The sequence below is a fragment of the Gilbertella persicaria genome (assembly GCF_025201335.1).
Source record: "Gilbertella persicaria strain CBS 190.32 chromosome Unknown B0P05scaffold_4, whole genome shotgun sequence".
Lineage (NCBI taxonomy): Eukaryota > Fungi > Mucoromycota > Mucoromycetes > Mucorales > Choanephoraceae > Gilbertella > Gilbertella persicaria.
Genome location: NW_026251965.1, coordinates 102,361 through 121,710, shown reverse-complemented (window position 1 = coordinate 121,710; position 19,350 = coordinate 102,361). Strand labels below are relative to the sequence as shown.

At 36.3% G+C, this 19,350-nt stretch overlaps 8 protein-coding genes across 8 annotated transcripts; 4 read left to right on the top strand and 4 right to left on the bottom strand.

The window, feature by feature from the left end:
• Positions 1–10,255: 10,255 nt before the first annotated feature.
• On the top strand, positions 10,256–11,532 carry B0P05DRAFT_568366 (uncharacterized protein; the record flags this gene model as incomplete). The annotated part of the gene is made up of 6 exons (XM_051581192.1): positions 10,256–10,463; positions 10,522–10,568; positions 10,614–10,722; positions 10,774–11,102; positions 11,144–11,329; positions 11,377–11,532. The coding sequence occupies 6 exons, from the start codon at positions 10,256–10,258 to the stop codon at positions 11,530–11,532; spliced, it is 1,035 nt and encodes a 344-aa protein (XP_051438636.1).
• Positions 11,520–12,351, bottom strand: B0P05DRAFT_525100 (uncharacterized protein). The gene has a single exon (XM_051576275.1). The coding sequence runs from the start codon at positions 12,225–12,227 to the stop codon at positions 11,568–11,570; it is 660 nt and encodes a 219-aa protein (XP_051438635.1). The 5' UTR covers positions 12,228–12,351; the 3' UTR covers positions 11,520–11,567.
• A 202-nt stretch (positions 12,352–12,553) lies between these two features.
• On the top strand, positions 12,554–13,026 carry B0P05DRAFT_525099 (uncharacterized protein; the record flags this gene model as incomplete). The annotated part of the gene is made up of 3 exons (XM_051576274.1): positions 12,554–12,763; positions 12,812–12,902; positions 12,954–13,026. Coding segments are annotated over exons 1-3 (205 nt in total), but the record flags the coding sequence as incomplete, so codon positions are not given.
• A 377-nt stretch (positions 13,027–13,403) lies between these two features.
• B0P05DRAFT_525097 (uncharacterized protein) lies at positions 13,404–15,630 on the bottom strand. Its single transcript, XM_051576273.1, has 3 exons — positions 14,486–15,630; positions 13,848–14,450; positions 13,404–13,805 (listed from the first exon to the last, which is right to left on the bottom strand). The coding sequence occupies exons 1-3, from the start codon at positions 15,594–15,596 to the stop codon at positions 13,450–13,452; spliced, it is 2,070 nt and encodes a 689-aa protein (XP_051438633.1). The 5' UTR covers positions 15,597–15,630; the 3' UTR covers positions 13,404–13,449.
• Positions 15,631–15,691: 61 nt separating this feature from the next.
• B0P05DRAFT_525095 (translation initiation factor eIF 4e-like domain-containing protein) lies at positions 15,692–16,584 on the bottom strand. The gene is made up of 4 exons (XM_051576272.1): positions 16,403–16,584; positions 16,245–16,349; positions 15,987–16,201; positions 15,692–15,937 (listed from the first exon to the last, which is right to left on the bottom strand). Exons 1-4 carry the CDS (start codon positions 16,532–16,534, stop codon positions 15,823–15,825), a joined length of 567 nt encoding a protein of 188 aa, XP_051438632.1. The 5' UTR covers positions 16,535–16,584; the 3' UTR covers positions 15,692–15,822.
• Positions 16,575–17,022, bottom strand: B0P05DRAFT_525094 (uncharacterized protein). The gene has a single exon (XM_051576271.1). It carries the CDS (start codon positions 17,009–17,011, stop codon positions 16,625–16,627), a length of 387 nt encoding a protein of 128 aa, XP_051438631.1. The 5' UTR covers positions 17,012–17,022; the 3' UTR covers positions 16,575–16,624.
• A 535-nt stretch (positions 17,023–17,557) lies between these two features.
• Positions 17,558–18,013, top strand: B0P05DRAFT_462606 (uncharacterized protein; the record flags this gene model as incomplete). The annotated part of the gene is made up of 1 exon (XM_051574126.1): positions 17,558–18,013. One exon carries the CDS (start codon positions 17,558–17,560, stop codon positions 18,011–18,013), a length of 456 nt encoding a protein of 151 aa, XP_051438630.1.
• A 130-nt stretch (positions 18,014–18,143) lies between these two features.
• B0P05DRAFT_568363 (uncharacterized protein) lies at positions 18,144–19,152 on the top strand (the record flags this gene model as incomplete). Its single annotated transcript, XM_051581191.1, has 5 exons — positions 18,144–18,164; positions 18,212–18,489; positions 18,561–18,820; positions 18,878–18,970; positions 19,079–19,152. 5 exons carry the CDS (start codon positions 18,144–18,146, stop codon positions 19,150–19,152), a joined length of 726 nt encoding a protein of 241 aa, XP_051438629.1.
• Between the last annotated feature and the right edge of the window lie 198 nt (positions 19,153–19,350).

Below are 19,350 nucleotides of genomic sequence, written 5' to 3'. Positions count from 1 at the left end.
TACGGAAAAGGTAGCTAGAGCGATGAAGAAAATTATGGAAAGACTCGTACACCTTAGGCCTTCATGATCAGTGCGATAGGCTTGCACACAAAAAACAAAAGCATTTTCAAAAATCATAAAAATATTGACAGGTATGCCGACTTACGAGTATGCCATTTGCGTACTCAAAAAATATTTTTGAAGAATAATAAAAAAAAAACATTATTCTAAAATAAATCAAAAACATTTTCTGCAATGACAAAAAAACATAAAAAGTAGAAAATCTCTATTTTTCTGCTTAAAATAAAAAAAAAAAAAAGCTTATTTTTCAATTTTTTGTTTTAAATTAAAAAACGAATCTACCAGGCAGTAATACTCTTTTTAAACTAAAACAACAAAAGCACCATCCGGTAGACTCGTTTATTTATTTAAAACAGAAAAATTGAAAAATGAGCTTTTTTAATTATTTCGAATAAAATATTAGAAATCCTCTTCTATTTTATTTTCTGCCATTACAAAAAATGTTTTTGATTTATTTTAAAGTAGTGCTTTTCATTTTATTTTTTTCTAAAAAATATTTTTTGAGTACGCAAATGGCATACTCGTAAGTCGGCATACTCGTAATTTCGGCATACTCGTAATTTCGGCATAATTTTTACGGAGTATGAAAATTTATATGTTTCTTTGTAGATCCATTACATTTATGAGAAGCATGGTTCTTTCACGTAATAATCAGACCCGTACCTTAGCAACTTCTGACTCTAATACAGACAAGAAGACAGCAACAAAAACTCATTCCTTATCTTGGTCGAAAGTTGTCTCTGGACAAGCACGTACCACACACTCCTTCCGGCCTACCATCCTAATCCCAGTTCCAACTGCAACAGTAGAGGATACAGATGAAGACCCTTCATCGTCCGCGGAACCAACAGTCGAATTCATCAAACCATATTTGAAAGGCATTGAAAAAAACTCTATTCTCATCGACATTACTGACATCAAAGATGCTCATATGTTGCGAAAGGCACTTCAAACCTTTAATAAAGACGCTGATGAAGAAACCGGCTGCGACGACTACTGCGGTAGACTCCCTTCTACCCGTAGATATCTTAATCGTTCATTTATTGAAACTGCATGGACAAAAGATTCACCTGGATATAAGGCCGTTTTGAACACGGGCATCCGTTTGGAGGATGGAACCTTCGTTAAAGGCTTCCTAGTTTACCTGCCGACGCAAAGATTGTTCGCCTCAAATTGGATAGACTTCCCCTAGAGGCCCCTCAACGATTGAGGAAGGATATGAAAATTGCTTGTCCGAATATGGTCGAGTATTGGATCTTGGGATTAATAGGAGCCATGACTGTTTTAATGGTCAAGGCTATGCAACATTGAACCTTACTCCAGCCAACACCAATGACCCTCCTTTTGAATCACTTCAACGAGTCATTCCTTGGATGGATGATGATGGAGAGATTCGCCAGGTATTACTTCAATGGGAAAATATGCCAGACTTCTGTAGACTATGTCAAGCTTCTGATCATTGCCGTGCAGACTGTCCTGACTTGAAAAACTACATGAAGTGTTTTAATTGTAATGAGAAAGGTCATATGATGAGATAATGTCCTCGTAGTAATACAATTGAGACGCAGCGGCTCCTAACAAAAAGGTTAAAACCATTGTTGTTAAGGACCGTAAGACACCGGTAAATACCGCAAAACCTAAGGAAGTCACTCCTATCACTACGAGGATAAAGAAGTCGAAGAGGATAACATGGACATTGAGGCCTCTGAACCCGAGAAGCCAAAGGCTACTCAAGAGGCACCTTCTCCTCCTCGTTCTCCCGTATTACACATCAGAGGCTTCAAGCAAATACAGGCGTTTCCGTGGACAAAACGCAGAGGATGAGGTTAGTCAGAGTCGTCCTACTTGACAAATATAGACAGAGAAGCGATGAAGTGGAATTTTGAGCAGATCCAATTCTTGAAACAACAACATTTGATTTTGACCAGCGAACAGATACGAATGATTGAGAATGAGCAACCAGTATCATACAGCTGGGAGCAGCTAGAACAACTAGCTAATGCAGGTTTTCAATTCACAGAACACGATTAGCCGTTATGAATTCAGTTCCGACTATGGAACTAGGGCAAGGTGGTCTTAGCGACCAATTCTAAACAACTACAATATCCATTAAATATGTCCAACACATGTAAAATAAGAATTGCGACACTCAACTGTCGCAGCCTACGAAAAACTCTAATCCCTCTCAACAAAAACTTTTTATACGATATCTTCGCTCCTTAGACATTGACATTATCGCTTTCCAAGAAACACATGCCGATAATGCTCAAATCATGAATCAATTAAATATGCAGTTTCAGACGAACTCTGCTTTATGGACTCAACATTGTGGAATTGTCTCACTCAATCCTCAATATATGCTCAAGTCAGTATGCACGGATGTGGCGGGAAGATACATTCTAGCGGCTGTACACCTAGTAGAGGAAAATACGAATGATTCTTCTAGTCCTCTCCCACTCCTTTCTATTTTAAATATATATGCTCCAGCAACTCAAAGCGCTCGGATCAAAGCAACATTTTCAACAACATGATGGAAGATGTAACGTACAGCTATATTTGACCAGCGAGTTATACAATGCAGTCATCCTTGGAGACTTCAAATACAATATGGAAAACGAATTTGGGATGGATCTGTCTATGGTCCACCGGCAGAATGGATAGATTTGCTGCAAACTTCGTTTTATGATTGCTTTTGCAATGATAAACAGATAACATGGTAAGGTTCAAATGCGTCTTCTATCATTGATTACGTATATTGCTGTAATAGATTCAGACAAATATAAAGAGCGTTGAACAGACGTTTATTTCTCATTCTTGGACAGATCATTCTCTGCTAGTTGTTAACTTTAACTTGAACAAAGAAAGCACTAGAGGCCCAGGCACATGGAAGGCAAATCCAAACTTAGCGAAAAAGAAAGAGTTTAGACAACAATTAGCTGCTTTCTTGGATACACTAGTTCTGCAACTCCAGAATCAGAGAAAACATTACACTGCTCAGAGAAATTAGGACTGGATTAAAGCTGAAGTCAAACTGTTTACCAATCATTTCAATTGGAGACAGTCAATTAGAGAAACAAACAGATTAAACGGTTACAACGTAAACGTAACAAAATCCTTCGGCATCAGGAACATCGTGGTATAGTGGATTGGTACTACCCATAGTAGAGAAACAATTGAGAGCTTTGCAAGAGGAAGCTGCTGAAATAGACGCTCTGAGAGCGGGAAAGCGTTGGCGAGAGAAAGGCGAAAGTCTCCAGGCTTTCTAAACAGGTTGATCAAAGTACGAACACATCAAAAATCAGTAGGCGATCTACGAGATCCTGTCAGTGGTGAACTTTGTGGAGATCAAGAGGCTAAAGAGAAAATAGTACAACAATTCTATTCTAACTTATATACTCCAGACCCTCCCAATTACCATGCTATGAACAGATTGATTGCTAAAATTCCTGACAATGTGAAATTGAATGATAGTCAAAGAGACACCATGATGCTGAGTATTTCTATGAATGAAATATTTGAAGAATCCAAGCGAACTCCAAGACAAAGTAGCCCTGGCACCGATGGTCTTCCATATGAAATTTTGAATCTTATCATGAAACATCCTAGTCTTCACACATTGATTACGGATGTATATAATGATATTTTAGCTGGTAGTCTTCCAATGTCATGGAATGAATCATTGATGGTGTTACTACCTAAGAAAGGCAATCTATCCGACACGAAGAACTATAGACCAATCACACTGGCTAACACGGACTATAAAATCTTTACAAGGATACTAAACCGCCGTATAATGATGATTGCTCCACAATTGATTACTCAATTTCAATTGGGTTTCATACCAGGGCGATTTATCGCAGAAAATGGATTGATAGTCCAAACCATTATGGAAGACGCACAAGCCAGAGTACAGCAAGATACGACTAAGGGCAGAAGTAGTGACCATAATTTAGCGCTTTTACTTGATCAAGAGAAAGCATACGATCGGGTACACCTCACATATCTTAAAAGAGTACTGATAGGCTACGGGTTCCCGGAAGTGATTGCCGATACAATACACAAATTGCTCTCAAAAAACAAGATCAAAATCAATGTTAATGGGTTCTTTACTAAAGAAATCAAGAAACGAAGAGGATTAAAACAAGGCGATCCACTATCACCAGTTTTGTATAACTTGACATTTGATCTATTTCTACGTTCGATTATACAAGATGGGGGGTTCAAAGGATATCAGTTTCGACAACAAACACCAAGGCCTGACTCTTCCTCCTCTGCTCCTATAGAAACTAAAATTCTTTGCTACGCAGATGATGCTTTAGTATTTATACATGATCCGAATGATCTTGCAATACTGCAAAGACATATATCAACGTATTGTAGTGCATCAAATGCAAAAATCAACTTTAACAAGTTTGAAGCTCTATTTTTATCTGGTACAAACTCCTGGCTATTTTGGCATAGGTATCTGCTGCCACTACAGATACAGCACATTCAGTCTTCCATGGATGCACAACCTATTGTATACTTAGGTTTTCCATTAATCCAGTTAGTTGCACAAAGACAAAATTATTTTGAGACCTTTTTGGCAAAGATGAAATCTGCCTGCTTGATACATTCTGCCCATTCCTTGTCAGTACTAGGCCGGGCCACGGTAGTTAACACCTTAATATTATCCAAATGTTGGTATCTTCTTCTGGTAACGCCGTTCACGAAGACTGAGATTTCTCGAATCCGGTCTTTAGCACAGCAGTTCCTAAACTCCAAAATCTTTCCGAAAATTGCTTGGCCAACTTGGACTCTACCGAAAGAAGATGGTGGTGTAGGGGTCCTTGATCCGTTATTGCAAAGGGACGCGCTTTATAGTCGCTGGGTCTTTCCTCTGTTGAACCGCTCTATCAACGCACACTGGCATCGTATACTCACAAGACACATCCAAAATATCTCCGGATATTATGAGGTAGCTATTCCTTTGTTCTTTCCTTTGGCTAGACACAATAGAGCCTCTCACCTTGGGTGCGGTAAACGTATTTCAACAATTGATCTATTTTATGCCTCAATAGATCGCTTGCCTCGAGATTTTGACCAGATGACACTAGCTCACCAAGCATGTCTTAGTTTGCCGATGAAGGTCGTCTTACAATCTTTGAGACCACGACTTCCGTCATTGCCGAAAAGGATTCAATTTATCCCAGTTCAAGCATTTATGCTTTTCAACCACGATCTTAAGCTAATCCATTGGAAGCATCCGGATCATATTCCGCAAGAGCTCCAAAAATCCTACTTTCAGATCACCCGAGGGCTAGAAAGTAACAAGTACCAATTCTTTCCTTTCTTTGTCAAACACTGCCAACCTCCTACTGTAGAGGTATTGCCTACTTTACCGTCCTCACCACCTTTATCTTTTGTTCCATTTGTCAACTCTTTCCAATTTGTGACCCTGACTGGACCAATCACCCGGGTATCGACAAAGGAGTTTCGGTTAACTTGCCAGAGTGCTACATCTGCTCCAGAGCGCCTACGAGCTATCTCTAGTAACTTTTGGACTGATTTCTGGAGCTGGTCTCTGCTGCCAGTTGCTCGTAATATGATATACCGATTCCTGGTTTCCAAACTACCCACAAGACAACTTCTTCACTATATACTTCCTGAGAAGTTCCCCTCACCTCTTTGTACCATTTGCTCAATTCATCTGGAAAGTGAACAACACCTCCTGTTCTATTGCCCACCAAAGAGGTTTTTTTGGAACAATCTCATCTTCGAATTTCTTTGGCCTACAACCACTGTCGAAGATGTTATTCAAGCACTGGTTACACTAAACTTCACTAGAATGGATTACTCACAAAAACAATTAACCGTTGTTGACATTATCATTACAGCTGTATCACAAGTTTGGAAAGCACACTGGAGATTTGTCATGGACAACGTAGCTTTTGATGCCTACTCCACTCTACAACAAACACGTACTGCTTTACAACTGCTTGCAGATGAAAAGCAAGTACACACAAGACTGTAATTCTTCTCGTATTTTTTTTCCATTAATAACAGTGGCATATCTTTTATTTTATTCTGCTTAGTTTGCTTTCAGCATAATTGTATAATATAATTCAGTATGAATTGCGCCCGCCTCTTGAGTGCCATTAGGGTAACTTTACGCGGAGCAATAATAAAAATCTTTGAAAAAAACAACGTCTTCTCTTCCCAAATGACAACAGCAATGGTTTGTGCTCTTCCTTGAATGCTACTGATCATCACTTTTTTGACCATGTTTCCTGTTGTAGCAGAGTGATTACAACAGCCATAGCAACCATAGCAACCATAATAGTAACCACGGCAACCGTACACCACAGTGTAAGCAATTATCCTTTTATTTCATCGGGTGGAACAAATTTTCGATCAAATGCCTTTCTCTTCCACATTTGAGTGAAGATTTGGCCAAAACTCTCCATCATCTATTTCTGGTAGAAGATTTCTTCCATTGCTTACGCTGTAGTGATAGCTCTACGGAAAAGGTAGCTAGAGCGATGAAGAAAATTATGGAAAGACTCGTACACCTTAGGCCTTCATGATCAGTGCGATAGGCTTGCACACAAAAAACAAAAGCATTTTCAAAAATCATAAAAATATTGACAGGTATGCCGACTTACGAGTATGCCATTTGCGTACTCAAAAAATATTTTTGAAGAATAATAAAAAAAAAACATTATTCTAAAATAAATCAAAAACATTTTCTGCAATGACAAAAAAACATAAAAAGTAGAAAATCTCTATTTTTCTGCTTAAAATAAAAAAAAAAAAAAAGCTTATTTTTCAATTTTTTGTTTTAAATTAAAAAACGAATCTACCAGGCAGTAATACTCTTTTTAAACTAAAACAACAAAAGCACCATCCGGTAGACTCGTTTATTTATTTAAAACAGAAAAATTGAAAAATGAGCTTTTTTAATTATTTCGAATAAAATATTAGAAATCCTCTTCTATTTTATTTTCTGCCATTACAAAAAATGTTTTTGATTTATTTTAAAGTAGTGCTTTTCATTTTATTTTTTTTCTAAAAAATATTTTTTGAGTACGCAAATGGCATACTCGTAAGTCGGCATACTCGTAATTTCGGCATACTCGTAATTTCGGCATACTCGTAATTTCGGCATAATTTTTGCGGAGTATGAAAATTTATATGTTTCTTTGTAGATCCATTACATTTATGAGAAGTTCCTAGCGTCTATGGCTATTACTGTGATTGTTTTATGACTCTAGCTTTAATTTTTGCGTGTATATCACAGAAATCAATGGCTTCCTGGCTTTCCATATTTTTTATCTATGTCGGCGTTGGCCATATACACCTCATTGTTGATGAATCGCACAAGTAGTCCCAATTCATAAGAAGGGCAGCCCGACTGATCTAGTCAATTACTGCCTAATTATTCTGACTACTACTTCCAGAAAGATGCTCGGAATATGCATCAAGGAACTTCTTCAAGGCCAAGCATCGCCTTCAGGCACTGCTCAAGGTGGCTTTAGAGGATGCAGAAATGCCCTTGGCCAAGCTCTTTATCTTTCAGAGGATTGTAAATTGCTTCCTCACAGGAATACTCAAGACTGACCACTCTGTACTTTATTGGAGTACTAAATGGACCTCTATACATTTGCTTCCATCCCAAATTGTCTCTATGTAACATGCTACTACAAACAGTCTACTTCTTCCAACATCCAACCAAATGTTTCCATTTTTTTTCCTTTGGTTACAAATCCACGCCTAGACACACCATTAGATCAATGCTCTTCTCTCTATCTCTTTTTGCCCTTGCGCTCTTAAGGTATTTTTATCTTGGTATAGCCATTCTTGTAAATTGATCAAGTCCGAGCAACCAAAGGCCATATTGGACCATGTGTTCAAAAGAACCGTTTGCATGAAATTAATAAATAAACAAACTTTATGAACTTGATAAAATCAATACCAATATGCAAGTACTCTATTTGTATGTCAACAGAGAAAAACCTCTGGAAAATAATTATTCTTAGACTAAAAAAAAACACACTCTTACTACAGTGTAACTGATTGCGTCTTTCTTTTATCGTTTACGCTTTAATTTCTTTAATTTCTTTAATTTTAAAAGATAAAAATGATAAAATCTTGTCAGAAATACTAGCAAAGAATTGGGGGGGGGGTTTTACAAGTCCATTACGTTAAGGAGCAAATCAATTTCGAAAATCCAAAACGTATACGTTTTTTCTGTCATTCTACTCATCCATGCTCATCCATGCTATTCCTTAATATTTTATCAATGTCAAAATAAGAGCAAAAAAAAAAGAGCCAAGGCCAAGCAAAGAATGCATTTTTATTGAGCCAACAATAGGTTCACATTTATAGATAATTGCTTGTATCAGGGTTTAGCATGATCTGTAGAGGTCTTTATTCCATACTTAAATCTCAAATAATAACAATTAATCTAAATAATTCACTAATCACTGCTGTACAAGGATTTACATTAAATGAACCATTCAATCTCTAATTTGCTCAGTGTGATTGACAGGTTGTTATATAAAGTTCTCCACTTGATTTAAGACATTTTATCAGATAAGGCAATGATTCCATAAATAGATGTAAATCATTTGTTGTCAGATATTTGTCCATTAAAGTTACCGTATTGAATTCTGCAAATGACATTGTGCCTTTTGAGCTGGATATGTCTTTAATATAAATAGAACGAGTAATTAAATTAGGGCTGTCAATATATGATAATATATAGTCGTTTATGCATCATAAAATTCTCCAATACCTTGACACTCTTATGAGCAAACATTCCCCCCCTTTTTTTTTATCAAGATCACCACAGCGTAAGTGATTACGTTTTACTTTCATATTTGGGTGGAGATTTCAACAATTGAAGAACTCTTCCATTTTTGATGAAAAATTTCTGCATACCTTATTTACATCATAAGTGTCTATATTTCTACTTTTGTATGTTCTTCAACACTCTGAATAGCATACAATATCTTTATAGCGCTATCGATAACAGGTTTTGTAAGATATCTAGAGTAAAAATGCTCAAAACACAGCTTAAACATGCCAATCTTTGATGGACCATTACTCGACAATATGACTATTAAAACAACCTGTTTTTTTTTCATTTGAACCATGTTCTTTTGAGCCAAGGAATTGAATGGTATTATTGGCTTGGCTGTTTTGTGAATTTTATTTTATTTTTTTGACCATGGAGGATCCCAAGAGTTCGTGAAGATGAAAAAAAAAACAAAACTCATTCAGAAAATTTCGGAATGACCCAATGTAGGTCTGATCCAACTGAAATGAGGTGAGACTATTTTTAGACACTTTCGAGAGAAAAAAAAGCGAGTTTACTAAAACGAAAACGTTGACTCAATTTGAACTTTGCCATCGAATCTGCATTCAAAGTTCATTACGCATTGTAAATGATAGAAAAGGCACCTTTTTCAGCAGATATTGACTAGTAAGTAGATACTTATTTATACATAACACTTTCGAGCTTAAAGCTGTCCCCTTTAAGCATAACCTACGATAGATGTCATGTAAAAAGAAGACTTGCTTTAAGCTTCGCATATATTTAGAGTTAGAACAGCTTTATCTTTTAGCCAAAATGGAGTTCAAGTGTTTCTTAAGATATCTTACTTTTCACAATGATTGACTCGTCTTACCAAGACTATCAAATGTTTTACTGATAACCCCTTGGTCTTAAACACTTTTGTGTGTTTGTTTGTTTTTGATCACAGAAAATGATGGTAACTCGGAACTTCAATAGATGATAAAAATACATTTCTTTTTAAAGAAAGCAAAGCAAGTTGAGTCATAGGATCTATTTTCCTTTAGAGAAGGATGGAATTGTGCGATAAAAAATATAGAGCAAGTCTTTTACTTATGAATGTTTGTTTTTTTCGATTCAAATAGAAGGAATTGTTATGATCCAAATCAGTGTTGCTTGGTCGTTTTAATCGAAAGAATGTTATTTATTCAAAAAAGATACATAGGCTACTGAGACAACTTTTTTTTAGGTTCTCTTTTGTGTGTATGTGTCCCAAAACCTACACTTGATAAGAAAAAGAGGAGTGAACACACTTTTCATGTTTTTTTTATATTTTTTTTTTGTGACTGAATAAGCGGCAATTAGAAACGAGTCTGCAATCAATTTGGATTTCTCACCTCTTTCTTTGTCTATATCACCATGTCTCAACCACTTCCACCTCTGCAGCCTCCTCCTGCTCCTCCTGCTCCTACTAACACTACTACTGCTCCACCAGCCAGTAAATGGATTCAACCCGAAAATGATGAGAGTGACAGTGACCAAGTTGGACTTGTTCCTCATAACAGAGGCTATAAACATATCCTTTTTTTTTCTTTTTCAAAAATAAATACTAACTCTAGTAGAAATAGTATGTTGATTTATCCTTAACCTTTTCATACTCAAGAAATGGGCTACGAACGATTTAGGTGGAAACAAACTACGCGCACCAAAGACACTCGCTGAAGAGTCAGAGGTACTCTATATTAAACGCAACAACATAACTTAATTATTTATCTAGTTTTCCAAGTTTGGTAAAACGAGAACAGTAGTCAAAAGAAAGAGAAAGAGACTAGAAGACGGCATTTCAGATGAAGAGGACGATCCTTATACACTCATTAATATTGAAGGTATCTATTCAACTTTATTAAACTGCGTTACTTAATGAGGGTGATATATAGATATCCTTAGTCCAATTGAGTTACCAACAGACATTGTGCGCAGACCAGCTTTACGAAGAATTCTGCTTTCTACACAAATAGATTCACTAGCAAAGACGTCCATGGAGTTTATTGAAGGTGAAAAGAACTTTAACAAGATTTTATGTCGTCTATCATCCATTATGCATCAAGATGACCCTCGCTATCTTGACTTGAGCTTTGATCGTACGCCTGAACAACGTCAGAAATACAAAGAAGACCAAGAAGCAGCAGCAGTAGCAGCTACCGCATTATCTCATGTTAGTAGTGATGCTGTTGATGCATTGGATCCTAAAGCATTAGATGCTGATGTCGAAGCAAGCATTAAAAAGAAAAGACATTGTTTGAAAAGAAAAGACATGAAGAACATAAAGAAGAGGAACAAGAAGAGCCAGAACAACAGCAACAAGAAGCAGAACAGCAACAGATGTCTGAAAAAGAACAAGAAAAACAAGAACCAATCTTACAAGAAGATGTAGATATGAACATTGACACGGAAGCAAGGGAAGTAGTCAAAAGAGTCAAAGAATTATTGCTGGTAAGCTTTTTGTCTGCGTATGTATTCTTTTGGCTAAATCATGCTAGGAAAATATCAACTATAGCAACGAATACATTGCTCGTCTCCAATGTGCACGTAATAAACTGTGTAAAGCAAGTATGCAGAAAGAGACATTATGGAAAGAATTAAAAGCAAGCGCAAGGGAAGAAGACAATAGGAATAAAGCAGCTTATCATCATTAAAAAATAAATAAATATTATTATTATTATTGTTGTTATTAGCATAATAAGGATTTAATGGAAGGTAAACGAAATGTTTGCTGATGCCACTGATCCTCATCCAATGGCGGTAAACAATAACCAAACGATGTTTCTACTTCTTGTTTGGGTGAACGCAAGGTTTCTTCATCAGATGACAATGACGCATTTGATTCCATATCACACAATGTTGGGTGTTGTTTTTCAATATGTCTTGTCAATTGCCCTTTTCGCCAAAACGATTTATAGCAGCCATGAGCTGGACAATGGTTAAGGTTGTTATTTACAGGTTGTTTATAAGGACTCGATCTTGTTGGTTTATCCTTTTGGATAGTATGTACAGCAGTGGGATGAATAAACCTTAAGATAGAGCAGTGTTGTTGCTGTTTTAGATAGGCCTCTTCATCGTCTGTTGACCTTGATTTGTTTGAATTGAATTTGCGTATCTTTCTTTTTCGCTGTAACAGGACAGAAGAAGGTGCAGTGTGAACACGTACATGTCGACTTAGCTCATCAGAACGAGCAAATCGTTTGTCACACTGTTGATATGTGCATATATGAGGTTTTTCTCCAGTGTGTGTTCTCACATGTCGCACTTTATGCTCTAAACGATAAAATGATTTATAGCAGAAATTGCATTGATATGGACGTTGAATAGCAGCTAAATCTTGTTGCTTCATTCTAAAGAAAGAGAAGGAGAAGAAGAAAAAAAGAAAGAAAGAGAAAGAAAGAGATGTTATTTATATATATCATGTTCTATTATATCGGAATTACTCTAGGTTTTTTTTTTCAAGGTTTCCGTCAAATTTCTTATTATAAATTATTTATATGGACATATATATATACATACAAAAAAAAGGATTGGGGTTATGTATCACCACATGAATGCATAAAGTTTAACCTGGTTGGTTTCTTAATCATTTAGATAAAACAGTGATCGTTGTATTCTACTTTTAAAGTAATTTTTTTACAATGGGTTTATTTTATATGGGCTTCCCCACTTGTAGCTTACCAAATAAAGTCACATCATCATGGGTTAAACTCGGACAATTTACATCGGTCTATTTTCTGATTTGACCGAAAAATCTTGTCCTCGCTTTTGCACATAAAAATTAGACAGGCTTAACTTTAGGAATAAAGTTACAGTGTTACTCAAATGTCCAATAAAGCCTTAGCAATCATTATTCTTTCCATGCTTGTCATAAAAGATGGGAATCAAGAAGTTCGTTGAATAAGCCTTTGATAAGGATTAGACACTACTTACAAAACTCTGTTTTCTTCACAAGAGAGTGTACAAAAACGCAAGTCTAAATTAGTGTTGGTCATCCTTTTAACAATGGTAACTGATATGCAATCTAAACAAACTTCATTGTCTTTATGAAAATTCATTGTCTAAAAATGCTTACCAATAAGCTATTCATTTTGTGCATTTGACATTTTGTGCTGCTTAGTTGCTTTGAGATAAGCGGTTAATTCGTAATAGATTATTGAAGTAAAACAAGAAATTAGTGTGGAATCATTCCGTTTCTTAAAAGTTGAGTACATCAGCTTGTTATGTAATCAAGATTCTCAACTATTGACTCTCCTCATGTCTTTTTTTGGTCACAAGCTTAGTTATCAAGTGTATTGTGTTCAGTATCAACATTTGACTTATCTTTATAGTCTAGTTGGTCTTGTTTTCCTCTTTAGTTCCTTTTTTGGTCAAGGGCATTAAGTCGCTTCAAAACAACTCGATATTTGAGCAAGAAAGTGTTCTTGCTTCTTGCAAAAATGCTTCTCAGCCTGACCTTTATGGAAGGCTGTTATTTATGGATACCTGGAAAGATGCTTTTAGACAAAAATTAATCAACATGATTATTTTTAATCAAAGTGTATTAAATAAAAGGTAGAAAAAAGAAAAAGTTAAATAATAGTAGTAGTAGTAATAGTATTAGTATTAGTGGTTTCGTTTGTTTGCCAGGCCTTCTCTAATTGAAACAATTCATTAGCATATTCAGGACTAGGTAAAGGAGTGGATTGCCAATCAGATTCCATGAAACTACTAACACGACCATGGACTTTGCCTTCCATCTTCATCAGTTCTGAGATAAAACCAATGTTAGGAGACATGTTGGGTCTTGCTTTAATGACATGACGATAAGCTTTTTTCAATGTCCAACGTTCTGAAGTGACTAAATAGGCCAAGATGGCTGTAATTGAACGAGATTTGCCTGCTTTGCAATGTACATAAATAGGTTCATGCTTCTTTTTTGCTTGTTCTAATACAGACATTAGATAAATAAATGTAAAATAGGGCTTACCGATAAAATGAACAGCTTCCATCATAACAAGCTCAATGTTTTTCATTTCTAGAGTATCACGAGCAGCTATTTTATGATAGACAAATGAACGTGAAGCCAGTCCTTCATCTTGGCATTCTTCAGCCATATTCAATACACGTCGAATATGGCGTTGATCTAATTGTACTGCTTGCTCTTCTGTCTCAATTTCAGGACCCACATACAAAAAGCCAGGAATAATCTCGGAAATAATGAAGCAGAAATCAGTTTCTGTTCGAGGCGAGGAAACATCAGCTGTCATAGGGGTTTCTTCGTCTTCTGCTACACGATTCAATGATTTTTGCTGAGGCTGTAGTCTATGCGAACTGAGTGGGTTGCGAGAAGAAAGATGTATTGTATTGGTTGTTGTTGTATTGGACGTAGAACGTGCCGTGGTATCTTCATTTTGTTCTGTTCTTCTTTTTGCTCTACGCGCCAGCGCGTTAGCATTATTTACGCGAGCAGCTTGTGTATCCAATGTGAACAGGCTTGTTCGCTTATGCAAATCGTTTTTAGATTCACCCATGGTGTAACTGATCGAGCGTCTCGGCATATTGTTGTTTAACTTGAATTGTGGGGGCCATTCTGAGGTAATGAAGGTAAAGAGGAGATCGTCGCACTGGTTGTCTCAAGCCAGTTTTCATAGCGTTCTTGAAAAGCATGAAATCCGCCGACAAGATAATACACTCTGCCCTCTTTTGTCTTATCACCACCTACAAAGCGCTTCAGCACATTCAGAATCGTCCAAGCTTGTGAGGTTTGATCTCCTTCAGTCATGTCTTCATCATAAATGACCCAGGCTACTTTTCGTTTCTTGTTACTGTTGTTATTCTTTATTTCTGCCTCTGCTGCTTTTTGCTCCAAAATGGTGCCCATCAAAGGCGTTGTAGGCTGTGATGGTCTTGTGTGTTTAGCAGCATAGATCTCTCGACCTTCTGCTGTGGTGATAAAGTTTTCCAGATTGAAATTAGCAATTGTACCGCGCTGATAGCGTTTAATTAACAATGAAGGCAGATTGACATTAAGTGAATGGCGAATGCGTCTTTTTTGGTAGTCAATCAGGTTACGAACATCGATAAGAATGACATGAGAACCTTCCCCTGAAGCTTCCATGCTTAATAAGTCTGCCAATGTCTCGGGTTCAATTGGATCTGCTTCAATTTCTCTTGTCTTTGCGTGTGATTCTGAGTGTGTACGATTAAGTGATTGACGTATGGAAGGTTCGTTCAGGTTTTGGTGACTGATGGATCGATGAGGCACAAGCACTTGAGGCTGTGTTGTGTTGCCCAATGTCGCTAACAGGGCATCTGTATTATCAGGCAAATTGGCTAAGCGGTTTAATTTAGCTATTTGATGAGGCTCAAAGGCTAAATCAGCCATGGCCTTTGCCTTTAAGGGTGGTAAATGGCCAAAAGTAATAGAGTGTCGATTGACGTCTTGCATCGAGATCACATGGTGACGATGGCGACGTTGATCTGCAGAGTGTCTCTTTTGTTGCCTTGAAGTAATATGGTCTGGAAGAGGCAGTGGTTTCATTATATCCTCTTTCTCGGGAATAGTTGCAATATTGGGTAATGACATGGATGTTCTAGGCTGGTTTAATTCATTGTTTTTCTTGTTCTTCTTTTTACTGAATCTTTTAAGAAGTGAATTGGCTATACTCAATTTCTTTTTCTCGCTTGTTGCGAGTGTAGTTGATTTAGACTTGTTTCTGTATCTATCAAAGAGCATAAGTAAAAGAAAAGAGACATAGGTAGGTGTGTGCCCATAGATTAAAAATATAACATTTCAATTTATATATATATATATATATATATATAGCCACGTTTTTTTCAATAGCAGAAACTCTCTCCGACTATATTACATTTTTATTGCGTTCTCGTGCTGCTTCTCTTCAGAACTGTATTGTAGTACAGCAAAATGAATTTCTATTTTTATGGATTGACAGCTATTTTATTTATCGAAACACGTCTGTGTTACGGAAACTTGAATTGTCTCGAAGTGCATCATTATGTGTTTTATATTCCATCGTTGTCTCGACTGGTAAATTCAAATACTTTTTAATGGTATCTCTGTTACAAGCAATAAGTTAATCAGTCATTATTAAACAGTAAGACTTACCTAATTTTCAAATTGATTTTGCCATTCGATGACGTCTTGTTCCATACTGAAATGATGTCTTCTGAACCACGAATAGACAAAACTGCCCCACAAATCTCATCCTGCACATCAAATTGATCGCCAATGATAGCCAATATCAAAGACTCCCAATATCTACCAGCCAACCCTTTCTTGACTCGAACAATCCATTTCCCACCATGAATATTGGCTGTGTCCTGTTGAGCCAATAAGCAACTTGTGATTATAAATATCCCTTACCTCCCACACAGGTCGAACACCTTCTTTAAACAAGTGATAGTCGCTAATATTGGGTAATTCTCCTGGTCGTCTTAGGTGACTATATACAGCCCAAAACTCTTCTATCTATAAAAAAAAAGATAAATAGGAAATTCGCGTAAAAAAGAAAAAGATCTTACAGTATGAAAAGTAGCAATCTTCTTCATCGCACCTTCATAGTTTGTGATCTTTTCTCCTCGAGAACGGTGCATAAACCAAAATACCCAACCATATTGAAGTGAATGAGAATGTTGTTCTAAAGGTTGATTCATTGCTTATTGTTCTATAAAGACGTATATAAAAAAGTTTTTTTTTTTTTTGGCCATATAAATTTTTATTTTTTTTCTTTTAATTTTTCATAGTTAAGGGGAAGAAGTCTCTGAGCAAGAATCAACTTTGAGTTGGTTCATTTCTCTTTCTATTCTGGTTAAATCTTTCTTGAGATGAGTAACCTGTAGACTGATATCATCATAAGCAATCAAAAGCTCTTTTTCCATATCACATAAGCGTGTCATGTTCCTGTGTTGCTCTATTTTGGTTTGACAGCCGAGGTATGTGTGCTTCAGACTATGATAAATAACTTGAATAGAGGCAAGGGAATCATAAGCATAATCTAGATCAGATTGGAGATCATGATAATTAATCGGTTTCTTGGGTTTTTTTGTTGGTTTTCTTTTTGAGATGGATTTCTTTCTGTATAAAATAGATTGAATTGAAATTGGCTTAATAATAATTGAATTCAATGGCATAACTACATAACACAAAAAAGAAAAGAGAAAAAGAAAAAAAAACCTTATGAGTCCATGCTTATGTACGACCTATTCTCAGGTTATTTGTTGTTTTATGTTGGTGTCACAGAAAATGGACTTCTTCAATGGTATGATTGTCTTTTCAAAAACGCCACTTGATTGCATAAACCAGTAGTTTTCCAGTCACACAACTGTCGAAAGACGGGTTTATCAGTTTTAGGGGATGATCATACACTATTTCCCAAAATTATTGGAATATATTTTAATAAGTAAAAAGGGGCTTCATTGAACTAGAAACCATGTCTATACATACGAGTACGCAAGGAAAGTAGCTTCATTAAAAGAATTTAGCAAACACAACTATACGTTTCAAGTGAATTATCATTTGAGTAGAGACATATAGGCCAATCACGTAAAACTCTCTTGTCAATATTGCTCGTTTAATTAGATAATGCTGGTTTATCTTCTTTCTAACTTAACCTTCTTGCAATTGATTGCTGGTACGCAATTAAAAAAAAAGAGTCCATACCATCTTTTCTTATCTAAATGATAATTTCTATCAACTTTGACTATTATTTTAGGGGGAGCATTTCGTTCACTCTGGTATCAGATCAAATATGTAATATAATGATACGTGCACAACTGTTTGTAGACTACTACATTATTACCTACTGTGACCAGGCTATTGACAAAAGAGTCTTTACACAGAACTTTTGGCACTGTATAAAGCAGCTCGTTCTAAAGAAAATCCCAAAAAACAGAAAAGTCATGTCAGACGATTGCTTGGCTTTTTGGGAAAGCTTCTCTTCGCGATACAACCTGACCTATGAGATAACATCTATTAGTGGTTATTCCCATTGTCTGACTACTACTTGTGCCGAAACTGCTGCCGTGTACACAAACAATATTGTAGAGTGTTTTGAGTCTAGAATGAAAACGTACCTTGTGCATGACATTATGAAGTTATTCATTTTCAAAATAACGCTTCCATTCTGTATTTAGCCAAACAAAGGTATCATAAAAGAAATTTTTAATTCATACTGCTATCAATACGTTTGTGGAGGAACTCCAGCTTGCAACAGTAAAAAAACAATCTATTAAAGAGATATGTAACGATTTGTTTTCAACAGATATGCCTAAGCCTGTGACTCTCGTAAGCTTGTCTATCTCTCCAGGGACGTATGTTCCTATGCTGTCTAGACTTATAAAAAAAAAACGAACGCATACACCAACAAGAACAGCAGCAGGAACAAGAAAACAAAAAAGGCAAAGGAAAAAAAACAAGAAGATGAAGAAAAAAGACAAATAGTTCCACGATTGTTCTCGTTATGTCCTGTGCCTTCATTGAAGTGGAGGTTCATATCGCTAAATCCTAACTCTATTTCAGCTTTTGCTGGTATAAAGCTCCCAAATATGTACGAAGCCAAGCGTGAAATGTTTAACAAGATATTTGATTTTGAGAGACTCAGAATAAGCAGGTAAGATGCTTGAACATACTTGACAGCCGCAGTGCCTAAAAAATTCTTACCAACAAAACTCCTGGGTATAGTAGCTTCCAAGCCCTACAAGATCCAGACAAGAAGAAAAAGTTTGTTTTCTCAAACTTAATCAGAACTAACCGCTATGCCGCTGATGTTATTATTCGTAAAAGTTCGCAAACCAATCCAGAAGATTTCGCTCATTATTTTGACCAAGAAGTCCCCATAACACTGCTTAGAGATGTTCTGAACAGTGAAGATTTGGACAATATCTCACTTTGCGCAATAGACCCCAACCGTAATCAAGTATTCGTTGCCTCTTATGGTGGTGGTAAAACCAGTCATTAGCTCAGGCGGTGCTCTACTAAAGAATATTACACTTACACAGGATCAAGAAGGCATATGAAAAAAGAAATAGAAAGGATGGCTGCTGAGGATATGGGCGACACCTTACTGAATATATCAACAGCAAAAACAGTTAGTATGTCTACCTACCTTCACTATGTCATTTATATTCTGCTAAACCTTGACAAGATACTATGTTTCAATGGTAGTTTAACCGCTAAAAACCGCTTCTATCTGTGTTAAGGCGTTCAAAGAGCAAGAGCAGAAATGACAAACATTTTATTGGACGGTGGTAGAAAATATAACAAAGCAAAGTGAGAAAATACGAAGAAGAATAGAGAGAGAAGAAAGAGAAGAAAGAAAGAAAGAAGAAATAAAGAGGCTGTAAATGATGATAGTAACAAGCAAACAATACAAGGAAGTGCAAAGTAGGTTCAAATTATAATCGTATATATTTATGTGTTGTTTTATTAGAAGAATCAGCAGGCATTGGAAGCCAGAGAAGTTTAGCCAAAA